This window comes from Heptranchias perlo, chromosome 20, assembly GCF_035084215.1.
Source record: "Heptranchias perlo isolate sHepPer1 chromosome 20, sHepPer1.hap1, whole genome shotgun sequence".
NCBI lineage: Eukaryota > Metazoa > Chordata > Chondrichthyes > Hexanchiformes > Hexanchidae > Heptranchias > Heptranchias perlo.
In genome coordinates, this window is record NC_090344.1 from 50,609,339 (window position 1) to 50,633,434 (window position 24,096).

At 53.2% G+C, this 24,096-nt stretch overlaps 1 protein-coding gene across 2 annotated transcripts in view; it reads right to left on the reverse strand.

The window, feature by feature from the left end:
• Window positions 1–23,504, reverse strand: part of LOC137335857 (prominin-2-like) — a 61,830-nt gene extending 38,326 nt beyond the window's left edge. For both annotated transcript variants that reach the window (XM_068001339.1, XM_068001338.1), the window contains exons 1-8: window positions 23,410–23,504; window positions 22,224–22,495; window positions 20,043–20,098; window positions 18,905–19,107; window positions 15,870–15,990; window positions 15,162–15,225; window positions 10,973–11,062; window positions 230–417 (exon numbers count right to left, since the gene is read on the reverse strand). In XM_068001339.1, coding sequence (XP_067857440.1) covers window positions 230–417; window positions 10,973–11,062; window positions 15,162–15,225; window positions 15,870–15,990; window positions 18,905–19,107; window positions 20,043–20,098; window positions 22,224–22,428 — 927 coding nt within the window. In that variant the 5' untranslated portion in view covers window positions 22,429–22,495; window positions 23,410–23,504. The remainder of the gene's footprint in view (window positions 1–229; window positions 418–10,972; window positions 11,063–15,161; window positions 15,226–15,869; window positions 15,991–18,904; window positions 19,108–20,042; window positions 20,099–22,223; window positions 22,496–23,409) is intronic.
• Between the last annotated feature and the right edge of the window lie 592 nt (window positions 23,505–24,096).

Sequence of the window (24,096 nt, forward strand, 5' to 3'; positions counted from 1 at the left end):
AAGCTAGATAAACACATGAGGGAGAAAGGAATAGAAGGATATGCAGATTGGGTGAGATGAAGAGAGGAAGGAGGAGGCTCCTGTGGAGCATAAATGCCGGCATTGACCAGTTGGGCCAAATGGCCTGTTTCTGTGCTGTAAATTCTATGTCAGACTTGGAAAGGAGAGATCCAGGGCCAGATCATTGATATACAGTACTCACAAATACAATTCTTGCGACAGTTCTTACCTTGCTGAAGGTAACATTCAGCTGCAGGTTATCAATTGCTGCCTCGGCTGCCGTACAGTTTTGACAGTTTGGACTGTTGAGTGTGGTCTTGATATCAAGTTGCACGCTCCTCAACTGTTGCTGTGTCTCCACCAGAGAGCTATGCGTGGAGTTGATGGTCATCAGGTGATCTATTACACTGCTGAGGTCTGAGGACAAACAAGCAATGCAAGTCCACGATGAGGAAGAGCCGGTATGTCTGAAGGTTCTCCCCAGAATACTCAACGTTTGACCCGCAATTGGCAGGAACGGCGACGCATGCCACACATTAGACCATCGCCTTCCTCCATCCTCCAGCGGCAAATTCACCACACAGTTTGCTGGAGAAATAATTCCAATAACAGTGTGTGCTCACACATCCCAGGTACCGGGGACCGACACAGAGCGGAACAATGGGTTATTAAACAGGGACACCTTTCGGGGCAATGACACCGATCTGATAGTGTGGGGATGAGTCGCCGTCTGAACGGACAGAATGTCCAGGTCGGGTTCATTTAATCGATGAGCTTATAACTGAAACGGTATAAATATAGGAGGGTCCCTCCTGCATAGGGTTGACTCTCGAACTTGTCATATTTCATTACTGATTGCAGTCCATGCTTAGAGCACGAGCTCAATAAAGATTAATATTAAAATCATTATCAGTCGAAGGGGGAAAATGAGAAAATGCCTGGCAGTCAAAGCATTTATTTTAATACTTAACTGAGGCTAAAGATTTCAATAACGTTCCTAGAACAAGTCAGTAAGAACGTTACCCTCAAGCAAGCTGCTGAGCGACTGAATCCTCTGCTGATCCCGAGCCCTCCCCAGCCCTTCCTGTCATGGTGATAATTAACTGTTCAGCTTTTTCAGCCAGGGTTTCTGTGGAGCTGCGCAGAAGTCCCAGCAAATCATAGTGTGGCGCAAGTAATGGCATAAGTCAGTCAGACCGTGATTTCCTGGAATTTCTGCACCATAGTAGTGGCGTACTGTCGTAGATGCGCCATCAGTATGACATGTGCCCGAATTTCTGATACGGCCATCAGTGGGTGAGGCTCTCTGCTCGAAGTGCAAAGTGTCATCACTTCATGCACGTCACTTATACGGGGGTTTTAGTCACATAACAACAGTCTCCATATTGCTGCTTGGGTCTTGGGAGAGGGCGCTAACTGTGACCGACCTAATGTGCAGCCAGTCTGCCAATAGACTGCCTGCTCTGTGCACGCGTGACGCTGCATCGTGGGGTCACCAGCAATGCATGCAAGCATTACGCTGCATCACTGGGTCACCAGCAATGCATGCACTTGGGACGCTGCATCGCAAGGTCACGAGCAATGCATGCACGCGGGACGCTGCATCGCAGGGTCACCAGCAACAGTGACCTCGTCCTCACCAATCTACCTGTCGCAGATGCATCTGTCCATGACAGTATTGGTAAGAGTGACCACCCCACAGACCTCGTGGCGATGAAGTCCTGTTTGCACACTGAGGACACCATCCAACGTGTTGTGTGGCACTACCACCGTGCTAAATGTGATAGATTCAGAACAGATCTAGCAGCTCAAAACTGGGCATCCATGAGGCGCTGTGGGCCATCAGCAGCAGCAGAATTGTGTTCCAGCACAATCTGTAACCTCATGGCCCGGCATATTCCTCAATCTACCATTACCAACAAGTCAGGGGATCAACCCTGGTTCAATGAGGAGTGTAGAAGAGCATGCCGGGAGCAGCACCAGGCGTACCTAAAAATGAGGTGCCAACCTGGTGAAGCGACAACTCAGGACTACATGCATGCTAAACAGCGGAAGCAACATGCTATAGACAGAGCTAAGCAATTCCATAACCAACGGATCAGATCAAAGCTCTGCAGTCCTGCCACATCCAGTCGTGAATGGTGGTGGACAATTAAACAACTAACGGGAGGAGGAGGTTCTGTGAATATCCCCATCCTCAATGATGGCGGAGTCCAGCACGTCAGTGCAAAAGGCAAGGCTGAATAGTTTGCAACTATCTTCAGCCAGAAGTGCCGAGTGGATGATCCATCTCAGCTCCTCCCGATATCCCCACCATCACAGAAGCCAGTCTTCACCTAATTCGATTCACCCCACGTGATATCAAGAAACGGCTGAGTACACTGGATACAGCAAAGGCTATGGGCCCCGGCAACATCCCGGCTGTAGTGCTGAAGACTTGTGCTCCAGAACTAGCTGCGCCTCTAGCCAAGCTGTTCCAGTCCAGCTACAACTCTGGCATCTACCCAACAATGTGGAAAATTGCCCAGGTATGTCCTGTCCACAAAAAGCAGGACAAATTCAATCTGGCCAATTACCGCCACATCAGTCTACTGTCAAACATTAGCAAAGTGATGGAAGGTGTCGTCGACAGTGCTATCAAGCGGCACTTACTCACCAATAACCTGCTCACCGATGCTCAGTTTGGGTTCTGCCAGGAGGGAGGGATTAAGATTCCTGGGACATTGGGACCGGTTCTGGGGAAGGTGGGACCTGTACAAGCGGGACGGGTTACACCCGAGCAGGACCGGGACCAATGTCCTCGCGGGGGTGTTTGCTAGTGCTGTTGGGGAAGGTTTAAACTGGAATGGCAGGGGGATGAGAACCTGAGCAGGGAGACAGAGGAGGGGGAAACAAGGATAGAAACAAAAGACAGAAAGGGAAGAAGCAATAGTGGAAGGCAGAGAAAACAAGGGCGAGAAACAAATAGGGCCAAAGTGCAAAATAAAACTAAGATGACTAGCGATCTTAAAAAGACAACTCTAAAGGCATTGTATCTTAATGCACGGAGCATTCGCAATAAGGTAGATGAATTAACAGCGCAGATAGATATTAACAGTTATGATATAGTTGCGATTACGGAGACATGGCTGCAGCGTGACCAAGGCTGGGAACTGAACATCCAGGGATATTCAATATTTAGGAAGGACAGGCAAAAAGGGAAAGGAGGTGGGGTAGCGTTGTTAGTAAAGGAGGAAATCAATGCAATAGTGAGGAAGGATATTGGCTCGGAAAATCACAATGTGGAATCTGTATGGGTGGAGCTAAGAAACACCAAGGGGCAGAAAACATTGGTGGGGGTTGTCTATAGGCCCCCAAACAGTAGTGGAGATGTAGGGGAGGGCATTAAACAGGAAATTAGAGATGCATGCAAGAAGGGTACAACTATAATCATGGGTGACTTTAATCTACATATAGATTGGTCAAACCAAATTAGCAATAATACTGTGGGGGAGGAATTCCTGGAGTGTGTACGTGATGGTTTTCTAGACCAATACGTTGAGGAACCAACGAAAGAGCAGGCGATTCTAGACTGGGTATTGTGCAATGAGAAAGGATTAATTAACAATCTTGTTGTGCGGGGTCCCTTAGGGAAGAGCGACCATAACATGATAGAATTCCTCATTAAGATGGAGAGCGAAGTAGTTGAATCCGAAACTAGGGTCCTGAATCTAAATAAAGGAAACTATGAAAGTATGAGGTGCGAGTTGGCTATGATAGATTGGGGAACTTGACTAAAAGGGATGACGGTGGATAGGCAATGGCTAATATTTAAAGAACGTGTGCAGGAATTACAACAATTATTCATCCCTGTCTGGCGCAAAAATAAAACAGGAAAGGTGGCTCAATCGTGGCTTACAAAAGAAATTAGGGATAGTATTAGATCCAAAGAGGAGACATATAAAATTGTCAGAAGAAGCGGCAAGCCTGAGGATTGGGAACAGTTTAGAATTCAGTGAAGGAGGACAAAGAGATTGATTAAGAGGGGAAAAATAGAGTATGAGAGTAAACTAGCAGGGAACATAAAAACTGACTGTAAAAGCTTCTATAAATATGTCAAGAGAAAAAGATTAGTGAAGACAAATGTAGGCCCCTTACAGTCAGAAATGGGGGAAATTATAATGGGGAACAAAGAAATGGCAGAACAATTAAACACAGACTTTGGCTCTGTCTTCACAAAGGAGGACACAAATAACCTCCCAGAAATGTTGGGGAACCAAGGGTCTAGTGAGAGGGAGGAACTGAAGGAAACCAGTATTAGTAAAAAAAATAGTGCTTGGGAAATTAATGGGGCTAAAGGCTGACAAATCCCCAGGGCCTGATAATCCACATCCCAGAGTACTAAAGGAAGTGGCCCTGGAAATAGTGGATGCATTGGTGATCATCTTCCAAAATTCTATAGACTCTGGAACAGTTCCTACAGATTGGAGGGTGGCAAATGTAACCCCATTATTTAAAAAAGGAGGGAGAGAAAAAATAGGGAATTACAGACCAGTTAGCCTTAGATCAGTAGTGGGGAAAATGCATGATGCTGCATTGCGATGTCACCAGCAACACATGCCGCTGCCTTTGCAATAGAGGCTTCATTGGCTCTGGGAAGATTCGTGGCAGTCAGGAAGATCGAGTTTCAAAAAAAACCCCACAGGTGTTCCAGACTGACAGCCTCAATAAAAAACGGGGCGAGACCAGCCACCCAAGACCAGCTCGAGACCAGCAACCCAAGACCAGCTCGAGACCAGCAACCCAAGACCAGCAACCCAAGACCAGCTCGAGACCAGCAACCCAAGACCAGCTCGAGACCAGCAACCCAAGACCAGCAACCCAAGACCAGCTCGAGACCAGCATAAGACCAACTCGAGACCAGCAACCCAAGACCAGCTCGAGACCAGCATAAGGCCAGCAACCCAAGACCAGCTCGAGACCAGCATAATACCAGCTCGAGACCAGCAACCCAAGACCAGCTCGAGACCAGCTCGAGACCAGCAACCCAAGACCAGCTCGAGACCAGCATAAGACCAGCTCAAGACCAGCAACCCAAGACCAGCTCGAGACCAGCAACCCAAGACCAGCAACCCAAGACCAGCTCGAGACCAGCATAAGACCAGCTCGAGACCAGCTCGAGACCAGCGCAAGACCAGCAACCCAAGACCAGCTCGAGACCAGCATAAGACCAGCTCAAGACCAGCAACCCAAGACCAGCTCGAGACCAGCAACCCAAGACCAGCAACCCAAGACCAGCTCGAGACCAGCATAAGACCAGCTCGAGACCAGCAACCCGAGACCAGCTCGAGACCAGCAACCCAAGACCAGCTCGAGACCAGCAACCCAAGACCAGCTCGAGACCAGCATAAGACCAGCTCGAGACCAGCGCAAGACCAGCTCAAGACCAGCAACCCAAGACCAGCTCAAGACCAGCAACCCAAGACCAGCTCGAGACCAGCATAAGACCAGCTCGAGACCAGCGTAAGACCAGCTCAAGACCAGCAACCCAAGACCAGCTCGAGACCAGCATAAGACCAGCTCGAGACCAGCAACCCAAGACCAGCTCGAGATAAGCTCGAGACCAGCAACCCAAGACCAGCTCGAGACCAGCAACCCAAGACCAGCTCGAGACCAGCAACCCAAGACCAGCAACCCAAGACCAGCTCGAGACCAGCATAAGACCAGCTCGAGACCAGCGCAAGACCAGCTCAAGACCAGCAACCCAAGACCAGCTCAAGATCAGCAACCCAAGACCAGCTCGAGACCAGCATAAGACCAGCTCGAGACCAGCGCAAGACCAGCTCAAGACCAGCAACCCAAGACCAGCTCGAGACCAGCATAAGACCAGCTCGAGACCAGCAACCCAAGACCAGCTCGAGACCAGCTCGAGACCAGCAACCCAAGACCAGCTCGAGACCAGCATAAGACCAGCTCGAGACCAGCAACCCAAGACCAGCTCGAGACCAGCTCGAGACCAGCAACCCAAGACCAGCTCGAGACCAGCATAAGACCAGCTCGAGACCAGCAACCCAAGACCAGCTCGAGACCAGCTCAAGACCAGCAACCCAAGACCAGCTCGAGACCAGCATAAGACCAGCTCGAGACCAGCAACCCAAGACCAGCTCGAGACCAGCTCGAGACCAGCAACCCAAGACCAGCTCGAGACCAGCACAAGACCAGCTCGAGACCAGCAACCCAAGACCAGCTCGAGACCAGCACAAGACCAGCTCGAGACCAGCACAAGACCAGCTCGAGACCAGCAACCCAAGACCAGCTCGAGACCAGCACAAGACCAGCTCGAGACCAGCAACCCAAGACCAGCTCGAGACCAGCACAAGACCAGCTCGAGACCAGCAACCCAAGACCAGCTCGAGACCAGCTCGAGACCAGCAACCCAAGACCAGCTCGAGACCAGCACAAGACCAGCTCGAGACCAGCAACCCAAGACCAGCTCGAGACCAGCTCGAGACCAGCAACCCAAGACCAGCTCGAGACCAGCACAAGACCAGCTCGAGACCAGCAACCCAAGACCAGCTCGAGACCAGCACAAGACCAGCTCGAGACCAGCACAAGACCAGCTCGAGACCAGCAACCCAAGACCAGCTCGAGACCAGCACAAGACCAGCTCGAGACCAGCAACCCAAGACCAGCTCGAGACCAGCACAAGACCAGCTCGAGACCAGCAACCCAAGACCAGCTCGAGACCAGCTCGAGACCAGCAACCCAAGACCAGCTCGAGACCAGCACAAGACCAGCTCGAGACCAGCAACCCAAGACCAGCTCGAGACCAGCTCGAGACCAGCAACCCAAGACCAGCTCGAGACCAGCACAAGACCAGCTCGAGACCAGCAACCCAAGACCAGCTCGAGACCAGCACAAGACCAGCTCGAGACCAGCACAAGACCAGCTCGAGACCAGCAACCCAAGACCAGCTCGAGACCAGCACAAGACCAGCTCGAGACCAGCAACCCAAGACCAGCTCGAGACCAGCACAAGACCAGCTCGAGACCAGCAACCCAAGACCAGCTCGAGACCAGCTCGAGACCAGCAACCCAAGACCAGCTCAAGACCAGCACAAGACCAGCTCGAGACCAGCAATCCAAGACCAGCTCGAGACCAGCTCGAGACCAGCAACCCAAGACCAGCTCGAGACCAGCACAAGACCAGCTCGAGACCAGCAACCCAAGACCAGCTCGAGACCAGCACAAGACCAGCTCGAGACCAGCACAAGACCAGCTCGAGACCAGCAACCCAAGACCAGCTCGAGACCAGCACAAGACCAGCTCGAGACCAGCAACCCAAGACCAGCTCGAGACCAGCACAAGACCAGCTCGAGACCAGCAACCCAAGACCAGCTCGAGTTGCTGTTTTCACTGGTACTACTGGAGGGTACACGGTGGCCTCTGGAGGCAACAGCCTCATAAAACAAAGGATAGGAAAAGGTGATATGACCCATGTAGCTTGTCCTTCGTGTATTTTAGCTTATGCCGCCTGGCATCCAACCTCACCTCGAACTCCCCGTGTCTCTGACTGTGTCACCTGGTGCACCATTCCAAACATTTACTTTCTTTTCAGTAAAGACGTTTTTTTAAATTTCCCAAGATCTGTTTCAAATTTGCTTTTCACCAGGTCATCTTGTCCTACTGGTCCGACTGACCTGGATGTAATTGATCACCTGATCCACGGCACTTAATACTTGACAGGGGCATTATTCCACTCCCGTGCTCTGGGGACCGGTTGGAATGGGGGCGGAAAATGTGGGACGGGGCCCAACCGCCCGGTGTTTCTCCGACTGGAGCACACAAGCCGCATTTCACCTCAAATCTATGATTGCGGGACATTCTTGCCCCCTTTTCCCAGTGGGTTTTCTGCCCAGAGAAGGGACTCCTCCATCTTCTCAAAGGTTTTGAGTGACTGAGAACTTGTTTTTTATCTCATGGTTTGCTTCTGTTGCATTTATTGTTTTTGTTTCGCATTTTAGTTTAATTTTGCCGTTTTACTTTTGAAAGAAAAATGTTTTCACTTTTTAACCACCTAACATTCAAGGGAGTGATTTGGGACAGTCCCTGCTGGTGGGATGGGCAGCCCCTGCTGGTGGGAAGGGCAGCCCCAGATGGTGGGAAGGGCAGCCCCTGCTGGTGGGAAGGGCAGCCCCAGATGGTGGGAAGGGCAGCCCCTGCTGGTGGGAAGGGCAGCCCCAGATGGTGGGATGGGCAGCCCCTGCTGGTGGGATGGGCAGCCCCAGATGGTGGGAAGGGCAGCCCCTGCTGGTGGGAAGGGCAGCCCCAGATGGTGGGAAGGGCAGCATCTGCTGGTGGGATGGGCAGCCCCAGATGGTGGGAAGGGCAGCCCCTGCTGGTCGGACGGGCAGCCCCAGATGGTGGGAAGGGCAGCCCCAGATGGTGGGAAGGGCAGCACCTGCTGGTGGGAAGGAGAGCCCTTGCTGGTGGGAAGGGCAGACCCTGCTGGTGGGAAGGGCAGCCCCAGATGGTGGGAAGGGCAGCCCTTGCTGGTGGGAAGGGCAGACCCTGCTGGTGGGAAGGGCAGCCCCAAATGGTGGGAAGGGCAGCACCTGCTGGTGGGAAGGGCAGCCCCAGATGGTGGGAAGGGCAGCCCCTGCTGATGGGATGGGCAGACCCTGCTGATGGGATGGGCAGCCCCAGATGGTGGGAAGGGCAGCCCCTGCTGGTGGGATGGGCAGCCCCAGATGGTGGGAAGGGCAGCACCTGCTGGTGGGAAGGGCAGCCCCAGATGGTGGGAAGGGCAGCCCCTGCTGGTCGGAAGGGCAGCCCCTGCTGGTGGGAAGGGCAGCCCCAGATGGTGGGAAGGGCAGCCCCAGATGGTGGGAAGGGCAGCCCCTGCTGGTGGGATGGGCAGCCCCAGATGGTGGGAAGGGCAGCCCCAGATGGTGGGAAGGGCAGCCCCTGCTGGTGGGAAGGGCAGCCCCAGATGGTGGGAAGGGCAGCCCTTGCTGGTGGGAAGGGCAGCCCCAGATGGTGGGAAGGGCAGCACCTGCTGGTGGGAAGGGCAGCCCCAGATGGTGGGAAGGGCAGCCCCTGCTGGTGGGATGGGCAGCCCCAGATGGTGGGAAGGGCAGCACCTGCTGGTGGGAAGGGCAGCCCCAGATGGTGGGAAGGGCAGCCCCTGCTGGTGGGATGGGCAGCCCCAGATGGTGGGAAGGGCAGCACCTGCTGGTGGGAAGGGCAGCCCCAGATGATGGGAAGGGCAGCCCCTGCTGGTCGGAAGGGCAGCCCCTGCTGGTGGGAAGGGCAGCCCCAGATGGTGGGAAGGGCAGCCCCAGATGGTGGGAAGGGCAGCCCCTGCTGGTGGGATGGGCAGCCCCAGATGGTGGGAAGGGCAGCCCCAGATGGTGGGAAGGGCAGCCCCAGATGGTGGGAAGGGCAGCACCTGCTGGTGGGAAGGGCAGCCCCAGATGGTGGGAAGGGCAGCCCCAGATGGTGGGAAGGGCAGCCCGAGATGGTGGGAAGGGCAGCCCCTGCTGGTGGGATGGGCAGCCCCAGATGGTGGGAAGGGCAGCCCCTGCTGGTGGGAAGGGCAGCCCCAGATGGTGGGAAGGGCAGCCCCAGATGGTGGGAAGGGCAGCCCCTGCTGGTCGGAAGGGCAGCCCCAGATGGTGGGAAGGGCAGCCCCTGCTGATGGGATGGGCAGCCCCAGATGGTGGGAAGGGCAGCCCCTGCTGGTGGGAAGGGCAGCCCCAGATGGTGGGAAGGGCAGCCCCAGATGGTGGGAAGGGCAGCCCCTGCTGGTCGGAAGGGCAGCCCCAGATGGTGGGAAGGGCAGCCCCTGCTGGTGGGAAGGGCAGCCCCTGCTGGTGGGAAGGGCAGCCCCAGCTGATGGGATGGGCAGCCCCAGATGGTGGGAAGGGCAGCCCCTGCTGGTGGGAAGGGCAGCCCCAGCTGGTGGGATGGGCAGACCCTGCTGATGGGATGGGCAGCCCCTGCTGATGGGAAGGGCAGCCCCAGATGGTGGGAAGGGCAGCCCCTGCTGGTGGGAAGGGCAGCCCCAGCTGGTGGGAAGGGCAGCCCCAGATGGTGGGAAGGGCAGCCCCTGCTGGTGGGAAGGGCAGCCCCAGCTGGTGGGAAGGGCAGCCCCAGCTGGTGGGAAGGGCAGCCCCTGCTGGTGGGAAGGGCAGCCCCTGCTGGTGGGATGGGCAGCCCCAGATGGTGGGATGGGCAGCCCCTCCTGGTGGGAAGGGCAGCCCTTGCTGGTGGGATGGGCAGCCCCTGCTGGTGGGATGGGCAGCCCCAGATGGTGGGATGGGCAGCCCCAGATGGTGGGATGGGCAGCCCCTGCTGGTGGGATGGGCAGCCCCTGCTGATGGGATGGGCAGCCCCAGATGGTGGGATGGGCAGCCCCTGCTGGTGGGAAGGGCAGCCCCTGCTGGTGGGAAGGGCAGCCCCTGCTGGTGGGAAGGGCAGCCCCAGCTGGTGGGAAGGGCAGCCCCTGCTGGTGGGAAGGGCAGCCCCAGCTGGTGGGAAGGGCAGCCCCAGCTGGTGGGATGGGCAGCCCCAGCTGGTGGGATGGGCAGCCCCAGCTGGTGGGATGGGCAGCCCCTGCTTCCTCATGCTTTCAGAGCTGGAGGAAAATAGGAGATTCTAGAACAATCAGAGCCATTGTTAATCAATTGGGTGGAATCACAGACCCTGTTATAGATACTTGGCCAAATGAGAGGAGATGGGCCTTTGGCCTTTGTGCTTGACCAAGGCAGATTGTGCCCTTGAGGTGCCATCATGTTGTAGAAGCAGAAAATTTATCTTGAGATGCTGTAAGGAGCAACTGGACGGTGACAGATGCCCGACCTGGGAGTCAGTAAGAGACTCATCATCACGCAGCCAGCTTGTTTAATGGTGATTTGAGGCTCTGGCCTTGGAAGGTGTGAATGCAGCAAGGTTCCTGTGATGTAAATAGACACTACAAACAAATGATTCACCTCGTGTACTTGTAGAGACCATCATCAGCACAGGGTTAACTATTGGTTCCAATGCATCCTTGATCGTGTAGCCCAGGGATCTGCCAACATCTGTGTTAAATTAATTAGAAACAGTAGTTAGACTTGCAGCTGAGTGAAAGTAGCCAGGGTTGGACACAAAGATCCAGCAGAGCTCAGTTTTATTGTCGCAGATACAAGGATTAATGATACCACAAAACTGAATACAGTCAATGCATGCAGAGTGTGCCCCACCAATTGATCAGTGTATATGGGATATACACCAACCCTGTCAGAACATACACCAATATCACTGCATGATAAGTAAACAGCAAAACTATCAGTGTGTGCAGAATATAAACCAGTAACACAATCAGTATATACTGAATATACACAGATATCAGTGCATACAGAATATACACTAATACTCTCAGAGTTTGCAGATTAGACATCACCGTCAATCTCTGCAGAATGCATAATAATCAGTTTATGAAGAACACACACCAATACCATGCCGTGCAGAATATCCATTAACACCATCAGTCGATGGGAGTGTATACAACAGCATATACACCTCGAACACTATCGTTTTATTTATTAACACTACTATTACACACACATTCGGAATTAATGTATTCTGTTCTTTTAGACTCAGTGCCCTGGTTTGGAGTTCAGTGCTGCCTATCTCTGTGACCTGCTCCAGCCTGAAAACTCTCTCCTCCAAACTCTCTCTTTCTCTGATTCAGGTCTATTGTCCATCTCCCCTCCCTTTAGCCCAACGATGTGTCTTCAGCCACCTCGGTTCCCATCTCCGAAATTCTTCCCTAAACCTCTCCGCCTCTCCACCATCCTCTCCTCCTTTTAGACCTTCCTTAAAACCCACCTCTTTCACCGAGCTTTTGGTCACCTCTCCTTCCCCGGCTCCGCATCTGTTTTTCTCCTCATGTCTACACAAAGTGTTTTGGGACATTTTTCTATGTTGGCGATGTTTTATAAATACATGGTGTTGCTGCTGCAGGCAAATTATCTGCGCGCCCTCATGGCTGAATGGGTAAATACACCATGCATAGCGGCACTGAGGCAGATAGGGAAGGTTTCTGCTCCTGCTCACTTATTCACTGATGGTCTGATTTACTTTATTTTATATGAAGCGGGGAGATGAAAATCTGGTTTAAAATGGTGAGATCGGTGTTTACTTTACTTTGTGATGCTGCTGCAGTTCAACAGCGTCCAGACAGTGATCATTCTGTGACACTGCACGATTGAGTGTCGTATCCTGTTACATAAACCTTAAGTCGCACTGACTCGAGGTGCTTGTCTTTTAATCTTTATCCCCCTCCCAGGGTTCTGCTAATCTTACTGGGAGTTGCACAGGAGGTTTCCACAACCCACTGACCCCCAACCCCTCTCCCTCCGCCAGTCGATTCTGAGCCACATAGACCGGGGCTGGTCTGGGGGGGCTTGGGTCACTGCAATCGGCCCTTAGCCCCACCCTGGGCTGGGGAGGGGATTGGAATCAACCGGGGTTCCTGCTCCTGAGCGTGGTGACACACAGCCCCATGGCATGGAGCTCCGGGACCCTGCACGGCCCCAGGGCACGGAGCTCCGGGACCCTGCGCGGCCCCACGACACGGAGCTCCGGCACCCTGCGCGGCCCCAGGGCACGGAGCTCCGGCACCCTGCGCGGCCCCACGACACGGAGCTCCGGGACCCTGCGCGGCCCCACAGCACGGAGCTCCGGCACCCTGCGCGGCCCCAGGGCACGGAGCTCCGGGACCCTGCGCGGCCCCAGGGCACGGAGCTCCGGGACCCTGCGCGGCCCCACGACACGGAGCTCCGGCACCCTGCGCGGCCCCAGGGCACGGAGCTCCGGGACCCTGCGCGGCCCCAGGGCACGGAGCTCCGGGACCCTGCGCGGCCCCAGGGCACGGAGCTCCGGGACCCTGCGCGGCCCCACAGCATGGAGCTCCGGGACCCTGCGCGGCCCCACGACACGGAGCTCTGGCGCACTCTGTTCACGCAATTGCCTGAAGTGCTCCTTGTGGTAGCGAGTTCCACGTTCTCACCACTCTCTGGGTGAAGAAGTTTCTCCTGAAATCTCTATTGGATTTATTAGTGACTATCTTATATTTATGGCCCCTAGTTTTGTCTCTCCAAAAGAAGAGCTATCTTCTTTATGTCTGCCCTATCAAAGGGAATCAGGGGATATGGGGAACGGGCGGGAAAGTGGAGTTGAGGTCGTAGATCAGACGTGGTCTGATTGAATGGTGGAGGAGGCTTGAGGGGCCGTATGGCCTATTCCTGCTCCTAGTTCTTATGTTCTTATGACTCTTGTTGGAGAATGCCTTTGTGTGTGTGTGTGTGTGAGTGTGTGTGTGTGCGTGTGTGAATGTGTGCGTGTGTGCGTGCGTGTGTGAATGTGTGCGTGTGTGTGTGTGCGCGTGCGTGTGTGAATGTGTGCGTGTGTGTGTGTGTGTGTGCGCGTGCGTGTGTGAATGTGTGTGTGTGAGTGTGTGTGTGCGTGTGTGAATGTGTGCGTGTGTGTGTGTGTGTGTGCGCGTGCGTGTGTGAATGTGTGTGTGTGAGTGTGTGTGTGTGTGTGAGTGTGTGTGTGCGTGCGTGTGTGAATGTGTGCGTGTGTGTGTGCACGTGCGTGTGTGAATGTGTGCGTGTGTGTGTGTGCGCGTGCGTGTGTGAATGTGTGTGTGTGTGTGCGCGTGCGTGTGTGAATGTGTGCGTGTGTGTGTGTGCGCGTGCGTGTGTGAATGTGTGCGTGTGTGTGTGTGCGCGTGCGTGTGTGAATGTGTGCGTGTGTGTGTGCGTGCGTGTGTGAATGTGTGCGTGTGTGTGCACGTGCGTGTGTGAATGTGTGCGTGTGTGTGTGTGCGTGCGTGTGTGAATGTGTGCGTGTGAGTGTGTGTGCGCGCGCGTGTGTATGTGTGTGTGCGTGAATGTGTGCGTGTGAGTGTGCGTGTGTGAATGTGTGCATGCGAGTGTGTGTGCGTGCGTGTGTGAATGTGTGCGTGCATGTGTGTGTGCGTGCGTGTGTGAATGTGTGCGTGTGAGTGTGTGTGCGTGCGTGTGTGAATGTGTGCGTGTGAGTGTGTGTGCGTGCGTGTGTGAATGTGTGCGTGTGTGTGTGTGTACGCGTGCGTGTGTGAATGTGTGCGTGAGTGTGTGCGCGCGTGTGTGTATGTATGTGCGTGTGAGTGTGTGTGAGTGTGCGTGTGTGTGTGTGTGTGAATGTGTGTGTGTGCGCGCGTGTGTGTGTGTGTGCGCGTGTGTGTGTGTGCGTGTGAGTGTGTGTGAGTGTGCGTGTGTGTGTGTGTGTGAATGTGTGTGTGTGCGCGCGTGTGTGTGCGTGTGTGTGTGTGAATGCGTGTGTGTGTGTGTGCGTGTGTGTGTGTGTGTGAATGTGTGTGTGTGTGTGTGTGTGTATGTGTGTGAGAATGTGTGTGTGTGTATGTGTGTGTGAATGTGTGTGTGTGTGTGTGTGCGTGTGTATGTGTGTGCGCACGCATGCATATCAGGTGAGGACAGTGTTAGGTTCAGCTGTGGCACCCCTCCCCAACCCCCGCAGAATTAAATATCCTTCTGACACTCAAAGTGCCTTGGGACGTTTTACTTTGTTAAAGGTGCTATATAAATGCAAGCTGTTGTTTATGTCTCGGTTAAGACATGAAAAGTAGTCACTTCGGCAGGTAGGGGGCTAGCATCCACTGCCTGTGAGACCATAGCCTCCAACAAGAGTTAGCATCTTCAGGAAAGGGAGAGAAACAGAAACAACTCAGAGAAATTGTATTGGGGGAACCGATGGACAAATCCAGATGTTCTGCAGATTAATCCCTGCTCCAAGTACCCTGCTTCAACAGGGAACTTTCCATCTGAATTTCAGCATTCAAGGGACCGAGCTTAAGGTGACAAAGTTTCTTGAAAGGAGTTCCATGGATCCAACACTGGCACGAGCACTTTTCACTCCTTGAATGCATCAGGTACTTGTTCTCAAACCACAGCTCACTCTGGAACAGCACTCCAAAGTTCGTCAGAGGTTTCCAGATCAAACAGCTGCATTTCCCAGAACCCAGATTATCAGCAATATCAGATTATCGATTGTGTGTGGTTTTTATTTTGTACAATTCATGCTTTTAATACACGAACAGGTTATAGAGTATTTAAATGATTTCATACTCACTGTCAAGTTCAGAGAGTATCCTGTTTTGGGGGACTGAAAACTGTGCCGTAACTTTACGTGCAGCCTGAAATGAAACAGAATTTGTCAGAAGCTGCAGTGATGTCCCAGGTCTGATATTAAAGTTCAGATGTAATAGTGAATCTATATAAAACATTCGTAAGACCACAGTTACAGTTCTGTGTGCACTTTTGGGCTCTACATTATAGGAAGGATATTGAGGCAATCGGGAGGGTACAACACAGATACACGAGGATGCTGCCGGATTTGAGGAAATACAAATATAAAGGAAGACTTGAAAAACTGGGACTGTTTTTATTAGAACAGAGGAGTTTATGAGGTGATTTTATAGAGGTGTGTAAAATTAAGAAAGATGATTGTGGACAGAGTAGGGAGAAACAGGCTGTTTCCAGTGATTGAGGGGTCTTAAACAAAGGGACACACAGACACAAGATTAAGTGTATGAGATTTAGGACTGAGAGCTGGAGAATTCTTGTTAGGCAGAGGGGTGTGAGGCTGTGGGATGCGCTCTGGGAATTAGTGATTGAAGCAGAGACCAGGTCAATATTTAAGAATAAGTTAGAGAGGTGGTTGAGAAATTCGGACTTCAGCTCATGTGGTGAATAAACATCAACGGGGACTGATAGGAGTGAATGTTCTATTTCTGTGATGTAATTTCGATGCAATTATCAAGTAACCATTAACTCTCACCTCAAGGGTACGGTTGATGTAAGTTACCACATCTGTAATCGACTCATTAATACCCATCACACTTGGTTCCATTGCATCTGTCACATTTTGATTGGCAGTGAAGGCGCAGGCAACTCCTGCTCTAAATATCAATGATCAGAAAACATTAATGAGACAGAAACAAGGCACACTCTGCCCTCAGTCTCCTGGGTCATACCTGTGCACACTCCCACTGATCATACACACTCTGCCCTCAGTCTCCTGGGTCATACCTGTGCACACTCCCACTGATCATACACACTCTGCCCTCAGTCTCCTGGGTCATACCTGTGCACACTCCCACTGATCATACACACTCTGCCCTCAGTCTCCTGGGTCATACCTGTGCACACTCCCACTGATCATACACACTCTGCCCTCAGTCTCCTGGGTCATACCCGTGCACACTCCCACTGATCATACACACTCTGCCCTCAGTCTCCTGGGTCATACCCGTGCACACTCCCACTGATCATACACACTCTGCCCTCAGTCTCCTGGGTCATACCCATGCACACTCCCACTGATCATACACACTCTGCCCTCAGTCTCCTGGGTCATACCCATGCACACTCCCACTGATCATACACACTCTGCCCTCAGTCTCCTGGGTCATACCCATGCACACTCCCACTGATCATACACACTCTGCCCTCAGTCTCCTGGGTCATACCCATGCACACTCCCACTGATCATACACACTCTGCCCTCAGTCTCCTGGGTCATACCCATGCACACTCCCACTGATCATACACACTCTGCCCTCAGTCACATGGGTCATACCTGTGCACACTCCCACTGATTTATCCTGCATTGCGTTTTCCATGTGATACACGCAGAATTTGCCCAGGTGATACCCATGGACTCTGATACTGTTCACACACACCTTAACCTGAGCCAATCTAACCCACCAACCTGCTTAATCGCTAACCCACCCACATGACAACCTGCCGAGCCAATACCCTTACCCATTAACCTGCCAAACAACCTACCCGCGCACCTGCCTACCCACCAAAGTGCTACCCACCTACTTGTCAACCCACCAGCCCGCCCACCAGCCCGCCCACCAGCCCGTCCACCAGCCCGCCCACCAGCCCGCCCACCAGCCCGCCCACCAGCCCGTCCACCAGCCCGCCCACCAGCCCGTCCACCAGCCCGCCCACCAGCCCGCCCACCAGCCCGTCCACCAGCCCGCCCACCAGCCCGTCCACCAGCCCGCCCACCAGCCCGTCCACCAGCCCGCCCACCAGCCCGCCCACCAGCCCGCCCACCAGCCCGCCCACCAGCCCGCCCACCAGCCCGCCCACCAGCCCGTCCACCCGCCCGTCCACCAGCCCGTCCACCAGCCCGTCCACCAGCCCGTCCACCAGCCCGTCCACCAGCCCGCCCACCCGCCCGTCCACCAGCCCGTCCACCAGCCCGTCCACCAGCCCGTCCACCAGCCCGTCCACCAGCCCGCCCACCCGCCCGTCCACCAGCCCGCCCACCAGCCCGCCCACCAGCCCGCCCACCCGCCCGTCCACCAGCCCGTCCACCAGCCCGTCCACCAGCCCGTCCACCCGCCCGTCCACCAGCCCGTCCACCAGCCCGTCCACCAGCCCGTCCACCAGCCCGCCCACCCGCCCGCCCACCAGCCCGTCCACCAGCCCGTCCACCAGCCCGCCCACCAGCCCGCCCACCAGCCCGTCCACCAGCCCGCCCACCAGCCCGCCCACCAGCCCGTCCACCAGCCCGCCCACCAGCCCGTCCACCAGCCCGTCCACCCGCCCGTCCACCAGCCCGCCCACCAGCCCGTCCACCAGCCCGCCCACCAGCCCGTCCACCAGCCCGTCCACCAGCCCGCCCACCAGCCCGTCTACCAGCCCGTCCACCAGCCCGTCCACCAGCCCGCCCACCCGCCCGTCCACCAGCCCGTCCACCAGCCCGTCCACCAGCCCGCCCACCCGCCCGCCCACCAGCCCGTCCACCAGCCCGTCCACCCGCCCGCCCACCAGCCTGTCCACCAGCCCGCCCACCAGCCCGCCCACCAGCCCGCCCACCAGCCCGTCCACCAGCCCGTCCACCAGCCCGCCCACCAGCCCGTCTACCAGCCCGTCCACCAGCCCGTCCACCAGCCCGCCCACCAGCCCGTCCACCAGCCCGTCCACCAGCCCGCCCACCAGCCCGCCTACCAGCCCGTCCACCAGCCCGTCCACCAGCCCGCCCACCCGCCCGTCCACCAGCCCGTCCACCCGCCCGTCCACCAGCCCGCCCACCCGCCCGCCCACCAGCCCGCCCACCAGCCCGCCCACCAGCCCGCCCACCCGCCCGTCCACCAGCCCGCCCACCAGCCCGTCCACCAGCCCGTCCACCAGCCCGTCCACCAGCCCGCCCACCAGCCCATCCACCAGCCCGCCCACCAGCCCGTCCACCAGCCCGCCCACCCGCCCGCCCACCAGCCCGCCCACCAGCCCGCCCACCAGCCCGCCCACCCGCCCGTCCACCAGCCCGCCCACCAGCCCGTCCACCAGCCCGTCCACCAGCCCGTCCACCAGCCCGCCCACCAGCCCATCCACCAGCCCGCCCACCAGCCCGTCCACCAGCCCGCCCACCAGCCCGCCCACCAGCCCGTCCACCAGCCCGCCCACCAGCCCGCCCACCAGCCCGTCCACCAGCCCGCCCACCAGCCCGTCCACCAGCCCGCCCACCAGCCCGTCCACCAGCCTACTCACCTAACTGCCCATGACCTACTCATCAACCTCCAAACCAGCCTACCCACCTGTCTAGCAGTTTACACATCTATCCATCATGCCACTTGCCCATTAACCTGCCTGCCCACCAATTTCCAACCTGCCAATTCACCAACCCATCAAACACCTATGCACCTACTAATCCACCCATGAACCTGCCTATCCACCAACTAAACAACTCTCATACCCAGAAACCTGTGTACTCACCAATCTGTCTATCCACCAATCTGCCTACCAATCCCCCTCAAATTGTCCTGAATCCCCTGATGACCTTAATGACAGACTCACAGTATAATAATGGTTGTCATCAGAAGGAATATGACGAGACCTTGGCGCTGACAGTCAGTGCTCTTTGTACGTTCCTTCACTTGTCCTCCACAATTATTGCAGCATCGACAACAACAGAAACACAGTCCCACCAGCGGCATGATGACAAAGAAAAGCACTCCAATAATGAAAGAGACCAGGTACCCTGCACCATATCGCAACACCTGGAATAGAGAAACCAGAGCGAGGCATTGGACAGCAATCGACAAACACAAAGTAACCTTTTCAGCTCATGTTACATCTTCAGTCCAATCCAGTTGGGGTTGACAACAGAACGGCAGACACACTGAAGTAGCCAGTCTTACACGCCAAGTCACTGTGAGATCAACGTAATACTACACACTGCGCTACTTCAGTCTGGGAGAGGGAGAGAGAGGACGTGATAGACCTGAAGGAGAGGAAGACATGAGGGGGAGAGAGAGAGACGTGAACAAGAGGGAGAGTTGAGAGAGAGGGAGATCTGAGAGAACGAGCAAGACTTAAGAGAGAGGGAGATCCTCGGCACAGGGAGACTAAAGAAAGAAAGACTTGTATTTATATAATGCCTTTCATGACCTCGGGACGTCCCAAAGCACTTTACAGCCAATGAAATACTTTTGAAGTGTAGTCACTGTTGTAATGTAGGAAATGTGGCAGCCAATTTGCGCACAGCAAGATCCCACAGACAGCAATGTGATAACAACCAATGCTCTTGGCTGAGAGGTAAAGATTGGGCAGGACACTGGAGAGGACTCCCCTGCTCTTCCTCGAAATAATGCCATGGGATCTTTTGCATCCCTCTGAGAGAGCAGACGGGGCCATGGTTTAACGTCCCGTCCAAAAGACGGCACCTCCAACAGTGCAGCACTCCCTCAGCACTGCACTGAGTGTCAGACTAGATTTTGTGCTCAAGTCTCCGGAGTGTGACTTGAACTCATGACCTACTGACTCAGAGGCAAGAGTGCTGCCCACAGAGCTGCGGCTGACACCATGACAAAAGGACGAGTGAGACTTGAGGGAGAGGGAGATCCAGGAGAAAGGGAAACCAGAGGAAACAGAAAAGCCGGGGGATTTCTGTACATTACCATCAACACGGTACAATATATCCCTGGATCCTCACCTCTTGGTAATTCTCTGCCACAAAGTTTGAATCTTTCAATAATCCCTGAATGATATCTGGGAACAAAACAGACCAGAAATTTAAAACATAACATACTCCAGACAGAAGTTGATCTTCACTAAATGGATTGAGCTTATGTTCACTTACACCAAAAGGAAAACATTTTGAGATGCTTTGATAAAGCAATTTAAATACAAGTACTTCTTTTTCAAACCAAACTATCGAGAAATGAAAAAGTGGAGTTCCAGTAAAATTAATTTTAAAACTGTAAAACTAAAAGAAAACAGAAAATGCTTGAAATACACAGCGAGTCAGTTAGCATCGGCCCAGGGAAAAGGCAGTCTAGCATTTCAGGAAAACTGAGGACTGGAGCAGCTATAATGTGGAGTGAACCACTTCTGCTGGAGAGAAAGATCAAGAGAATGCATGGTAGAGAGAAAGTGGACTGCATAAAACTGTTGGAGCAGTGGTCAGGGGAATATTTGATTTCACATTTAGATTATCATAAGAAATAAGAACCTTGTCTTTTCTGTGCACAAGAGATTTCTGGTATTTTATGTTTTTTATTGAAGTTGAGTTTTTTTGCTGTCTGCGAGGAAGTTCCCACCATCTCCCTGTGGTAACGAGCCCCACCTGCCCTCCCTGTATTCACGAGCCTCATTTGCCTAAGCCTAGAGAATACAGTTGAAGGGCAGGGGAGGGGGCGGAGGTGGGAGGGGCAGGAGGGGCTGTGGGGGAGGGCTGGGGTGGGAAGAACGGAGGGGGGGGGATAGGGGAGGGGGAGGGGCAGTATCGGTTCCCCCGTCAGACAAAACCTGTCGGGAGCTGGACCCAAGAAGGACACTCAAGAAGCTCGACACCATCCAGGACAAAGCAGCCCACTTGATTGGCACCCCATCCACCACCCTAAACATTCACCCCCTTCACCACCGGCGCACTGTGGCTGCAGTGTGTACCATCCACAGGATGCACTGCAGCAACTCGCCAAGGCTTCTTCGACAGCACCTCCCAAACCCGCGACCTCTACCACCTAGAAGGACAAGAGCAGCAGGTACATGGGAACAACACCACCTGCACGTTCCCCTCCAAGTCACACACCATCCCGACTTGGAAATATATCGCCGTTCCTTTATTGTCGCTGGGTCAAAATCCTGGAACTCCCTTCCTAACAGCACTGTGGGAGAACCTTCACCACACGGACTGCAGCGGTTCAAGAAGGCGGCTCACCACCACCTTCTCAAGGGGCAATTAGGGATGGGCAATAAATGCCGGCCTCGCCAGTGACGCCCACTTCCTATGAACGAATAAAAAAAAAGAAACAAAGATAATTGAAGGTTGAGTAATTTTCCCCCACGTGAATCATTGCAGCACTGATCTGTGGGTGCAAGCACAGAATATCGGGGTAAAACATTATAGTTTTAATTAGAGTTTAGAATCAGAGCAGTGCTAAGAGATGCAGAATCAAAGTAAAGCTCATAGATAGATTCACATGGCCAAGCAGCAATTAAACGTAACAAGAAAGGAACGTGTGATAAGATAATCAAAAACAGGGAGTCATATTGGTCTCATATAGCTCAACAGAAAAGGAGCTTGTTAAGGAGTGTTTAACTGAGTTAGTGAGAAGGTATATGCTCTTATTGGTTTCTCTTTATATGGAGTTGTTTTTACCTTTTGATGTAATTATATAATGTGAAGACAGGCTGAGGGTCATACGACAGGGTTAAGAGAAAGGTATAAAAAGTGGCAAATTGTAATGAGAATTTGGATTGGAAGGGTTCGATCAACCTTAATACAGAGCTCAGAACTGTGACGCATTAGATTCACCAACCTACATTTGTGGTAGTTGTAAGTACTATTTTAAGTGTATGCTTAAGTAGTAATGCACGTACTGAATAAATCAATGAATGTCTGACCGCAATGTTTCAAGAACCTTATTAATTCTGAGGAATAGGAACATATGAACAGATGAAATTGACTGGCAGGAAAAAGCCAGCTGGTCCATCAAGCCTGCCCCACACACCATGTTGGCTGGAGCATCATAACCAGACACTTCCTACCCCCCTCCCGCCTCTCCTCCGAACCAATAGATAGAACATCTTATCATAAATAAAATACTATCCTCTAACAATCATGGCAACTGAACAAAGTAAGGAATTGCAATGCATCAACAACGAATCACACCTGTTGGAAAAGCATTGGGCTGCACTGCGTCCAAGTATCGCTGCACCATATCATACAAAGGTTCGATCGAGCCCGCATCTCCACTCAACCTCTGGAAGCCACGTAGCGACAGATTTTGGAACAGGAGAGGGTCTACTGTACAATTCTGAGAAATGGCACATTGCGGAATGAGGAAAGTCACAACCAGCACGAGGAAGAGAGCCATTCTTCCCTTGTGAACCCCAGTGGACTGCCCTCGGATTCAGTCTCGTACTTACACAGTTGCTGTGACCCTGCGAATTAAAGAAGTTCACAATAATTCCTCTCTTAACCCAGTCACTTGTTAAAAAAAGGCGGCAATCTTTCCGTTTTAGCCTGTTATAAATTGGATAGCCAGGTGGTGAAAGATAGAATACCAGAGCCTGGTCTTCAGTTGCTTCCAAGCCTTTATTCACAGAGATTCCCCTTAAAACACCCCACACTCTCGATAAGCTCTCCTATAGAAAGGATACAAAAGAGTCCCCAGTTGATACCCACCACCTGAATACAAATAACACTAATTGATATAAATCATACAATGAACAAGCCTTCCTGGCCCAGAACTTCACAAGGGAATTTTAATGGATGAAAAGCTGTGGAGGGCACACTCCTGAGTTCCCGATATTCACTAATGACATGCACAGTTCTACATCAGAGGCTCGAAAAATGAAAATTTACTCCATTTATCACATTCCAGCTGTCGGAATGACATCAACTGGGAAACATGTCAAATCCTGTTAATGCTGATGTGCGCCAGTAGTTCTCAAACGTTTCTGGGTGGGGGAGCCCCTGCAAATATCGACACCCTCCGAAAAAAAACCCCAAAACTAACTTCCAAAATACAGTATCAGCTACTCAAAGGAAATCACTGAAACATTTTTCATTAGTTACAACGAAAGTAATAGATCACTAAGTCAGCAAATGCAGAATAATACAATTATGTCAGACGGATAAAAATCTGATGTTCTCTTGGATCCCCTGGGATCCTTTTGCAGAATCCATAGTGTATGGGAATGTCCTGTTTAAAAATTATACCACATCACCAGCAGCTACAGTGTGCACATACACTGAGTCAAGGCAACAGACCTTAGTTAGTTTCCAAGAGACAACTACGAGAGTTAAGAGGAGAGCGTTCCATCAAAAACCAGAAAACTGAAGCAATTCTAACCTGGCTGCCGATCTGAAGAGGTTACGGTCCAAAGTTTGGTCCTTTCCCTCAGGATCACTGCAAAAACAACTTCTTCCTGCTCTGTGGCCTCGAGAAACCTGGGACTGAAAAACCTGTTGGATGGGTTCAAACTCAGTTTCAGGGCGGAACAGCTTCTGATAGAAACAATGACAGATTGCAGAAAGAAAAGGTTCAAAAACAGGTTACACTCAGCAGCTCCATTGCATTTCTCACTAAGGGCGTGCTATGATATGCATTAGTCCCAGCATTGCCTACTCTATAATTATACTTCTATAGATCATTTTCAACCTGTTCAGGCAATAATGTAAATCTTGAGCTATTTTCTACAGTTAGCACATCAGTAACCTGTACGTTGCCAATTAACCATTCGGCCCATCGAGTCCGCACCGGCACCTTGCCACAGCAATCCAGCTAGTCCCACTCCCCCACCCTATCCCTGTAGCCCTGCAAATTTTTTGCTTTCAAGTACTTATCTAGTTACCTTTTGGAGGCCATGGTTGAATCTGCCTCCACCACCTCCTCAAGCAGTGCATTCTAGATCCTAACCACTCGCTGTGTTAAAATGTTTTTCCTCATGTCACCTTTGGTTCTTTTGACAATCACCTTAAATCTGTGTCCTCTGGTTCTTGATCCCTCTGCCAATGGGAACAGTTTCTCTCTATCTAC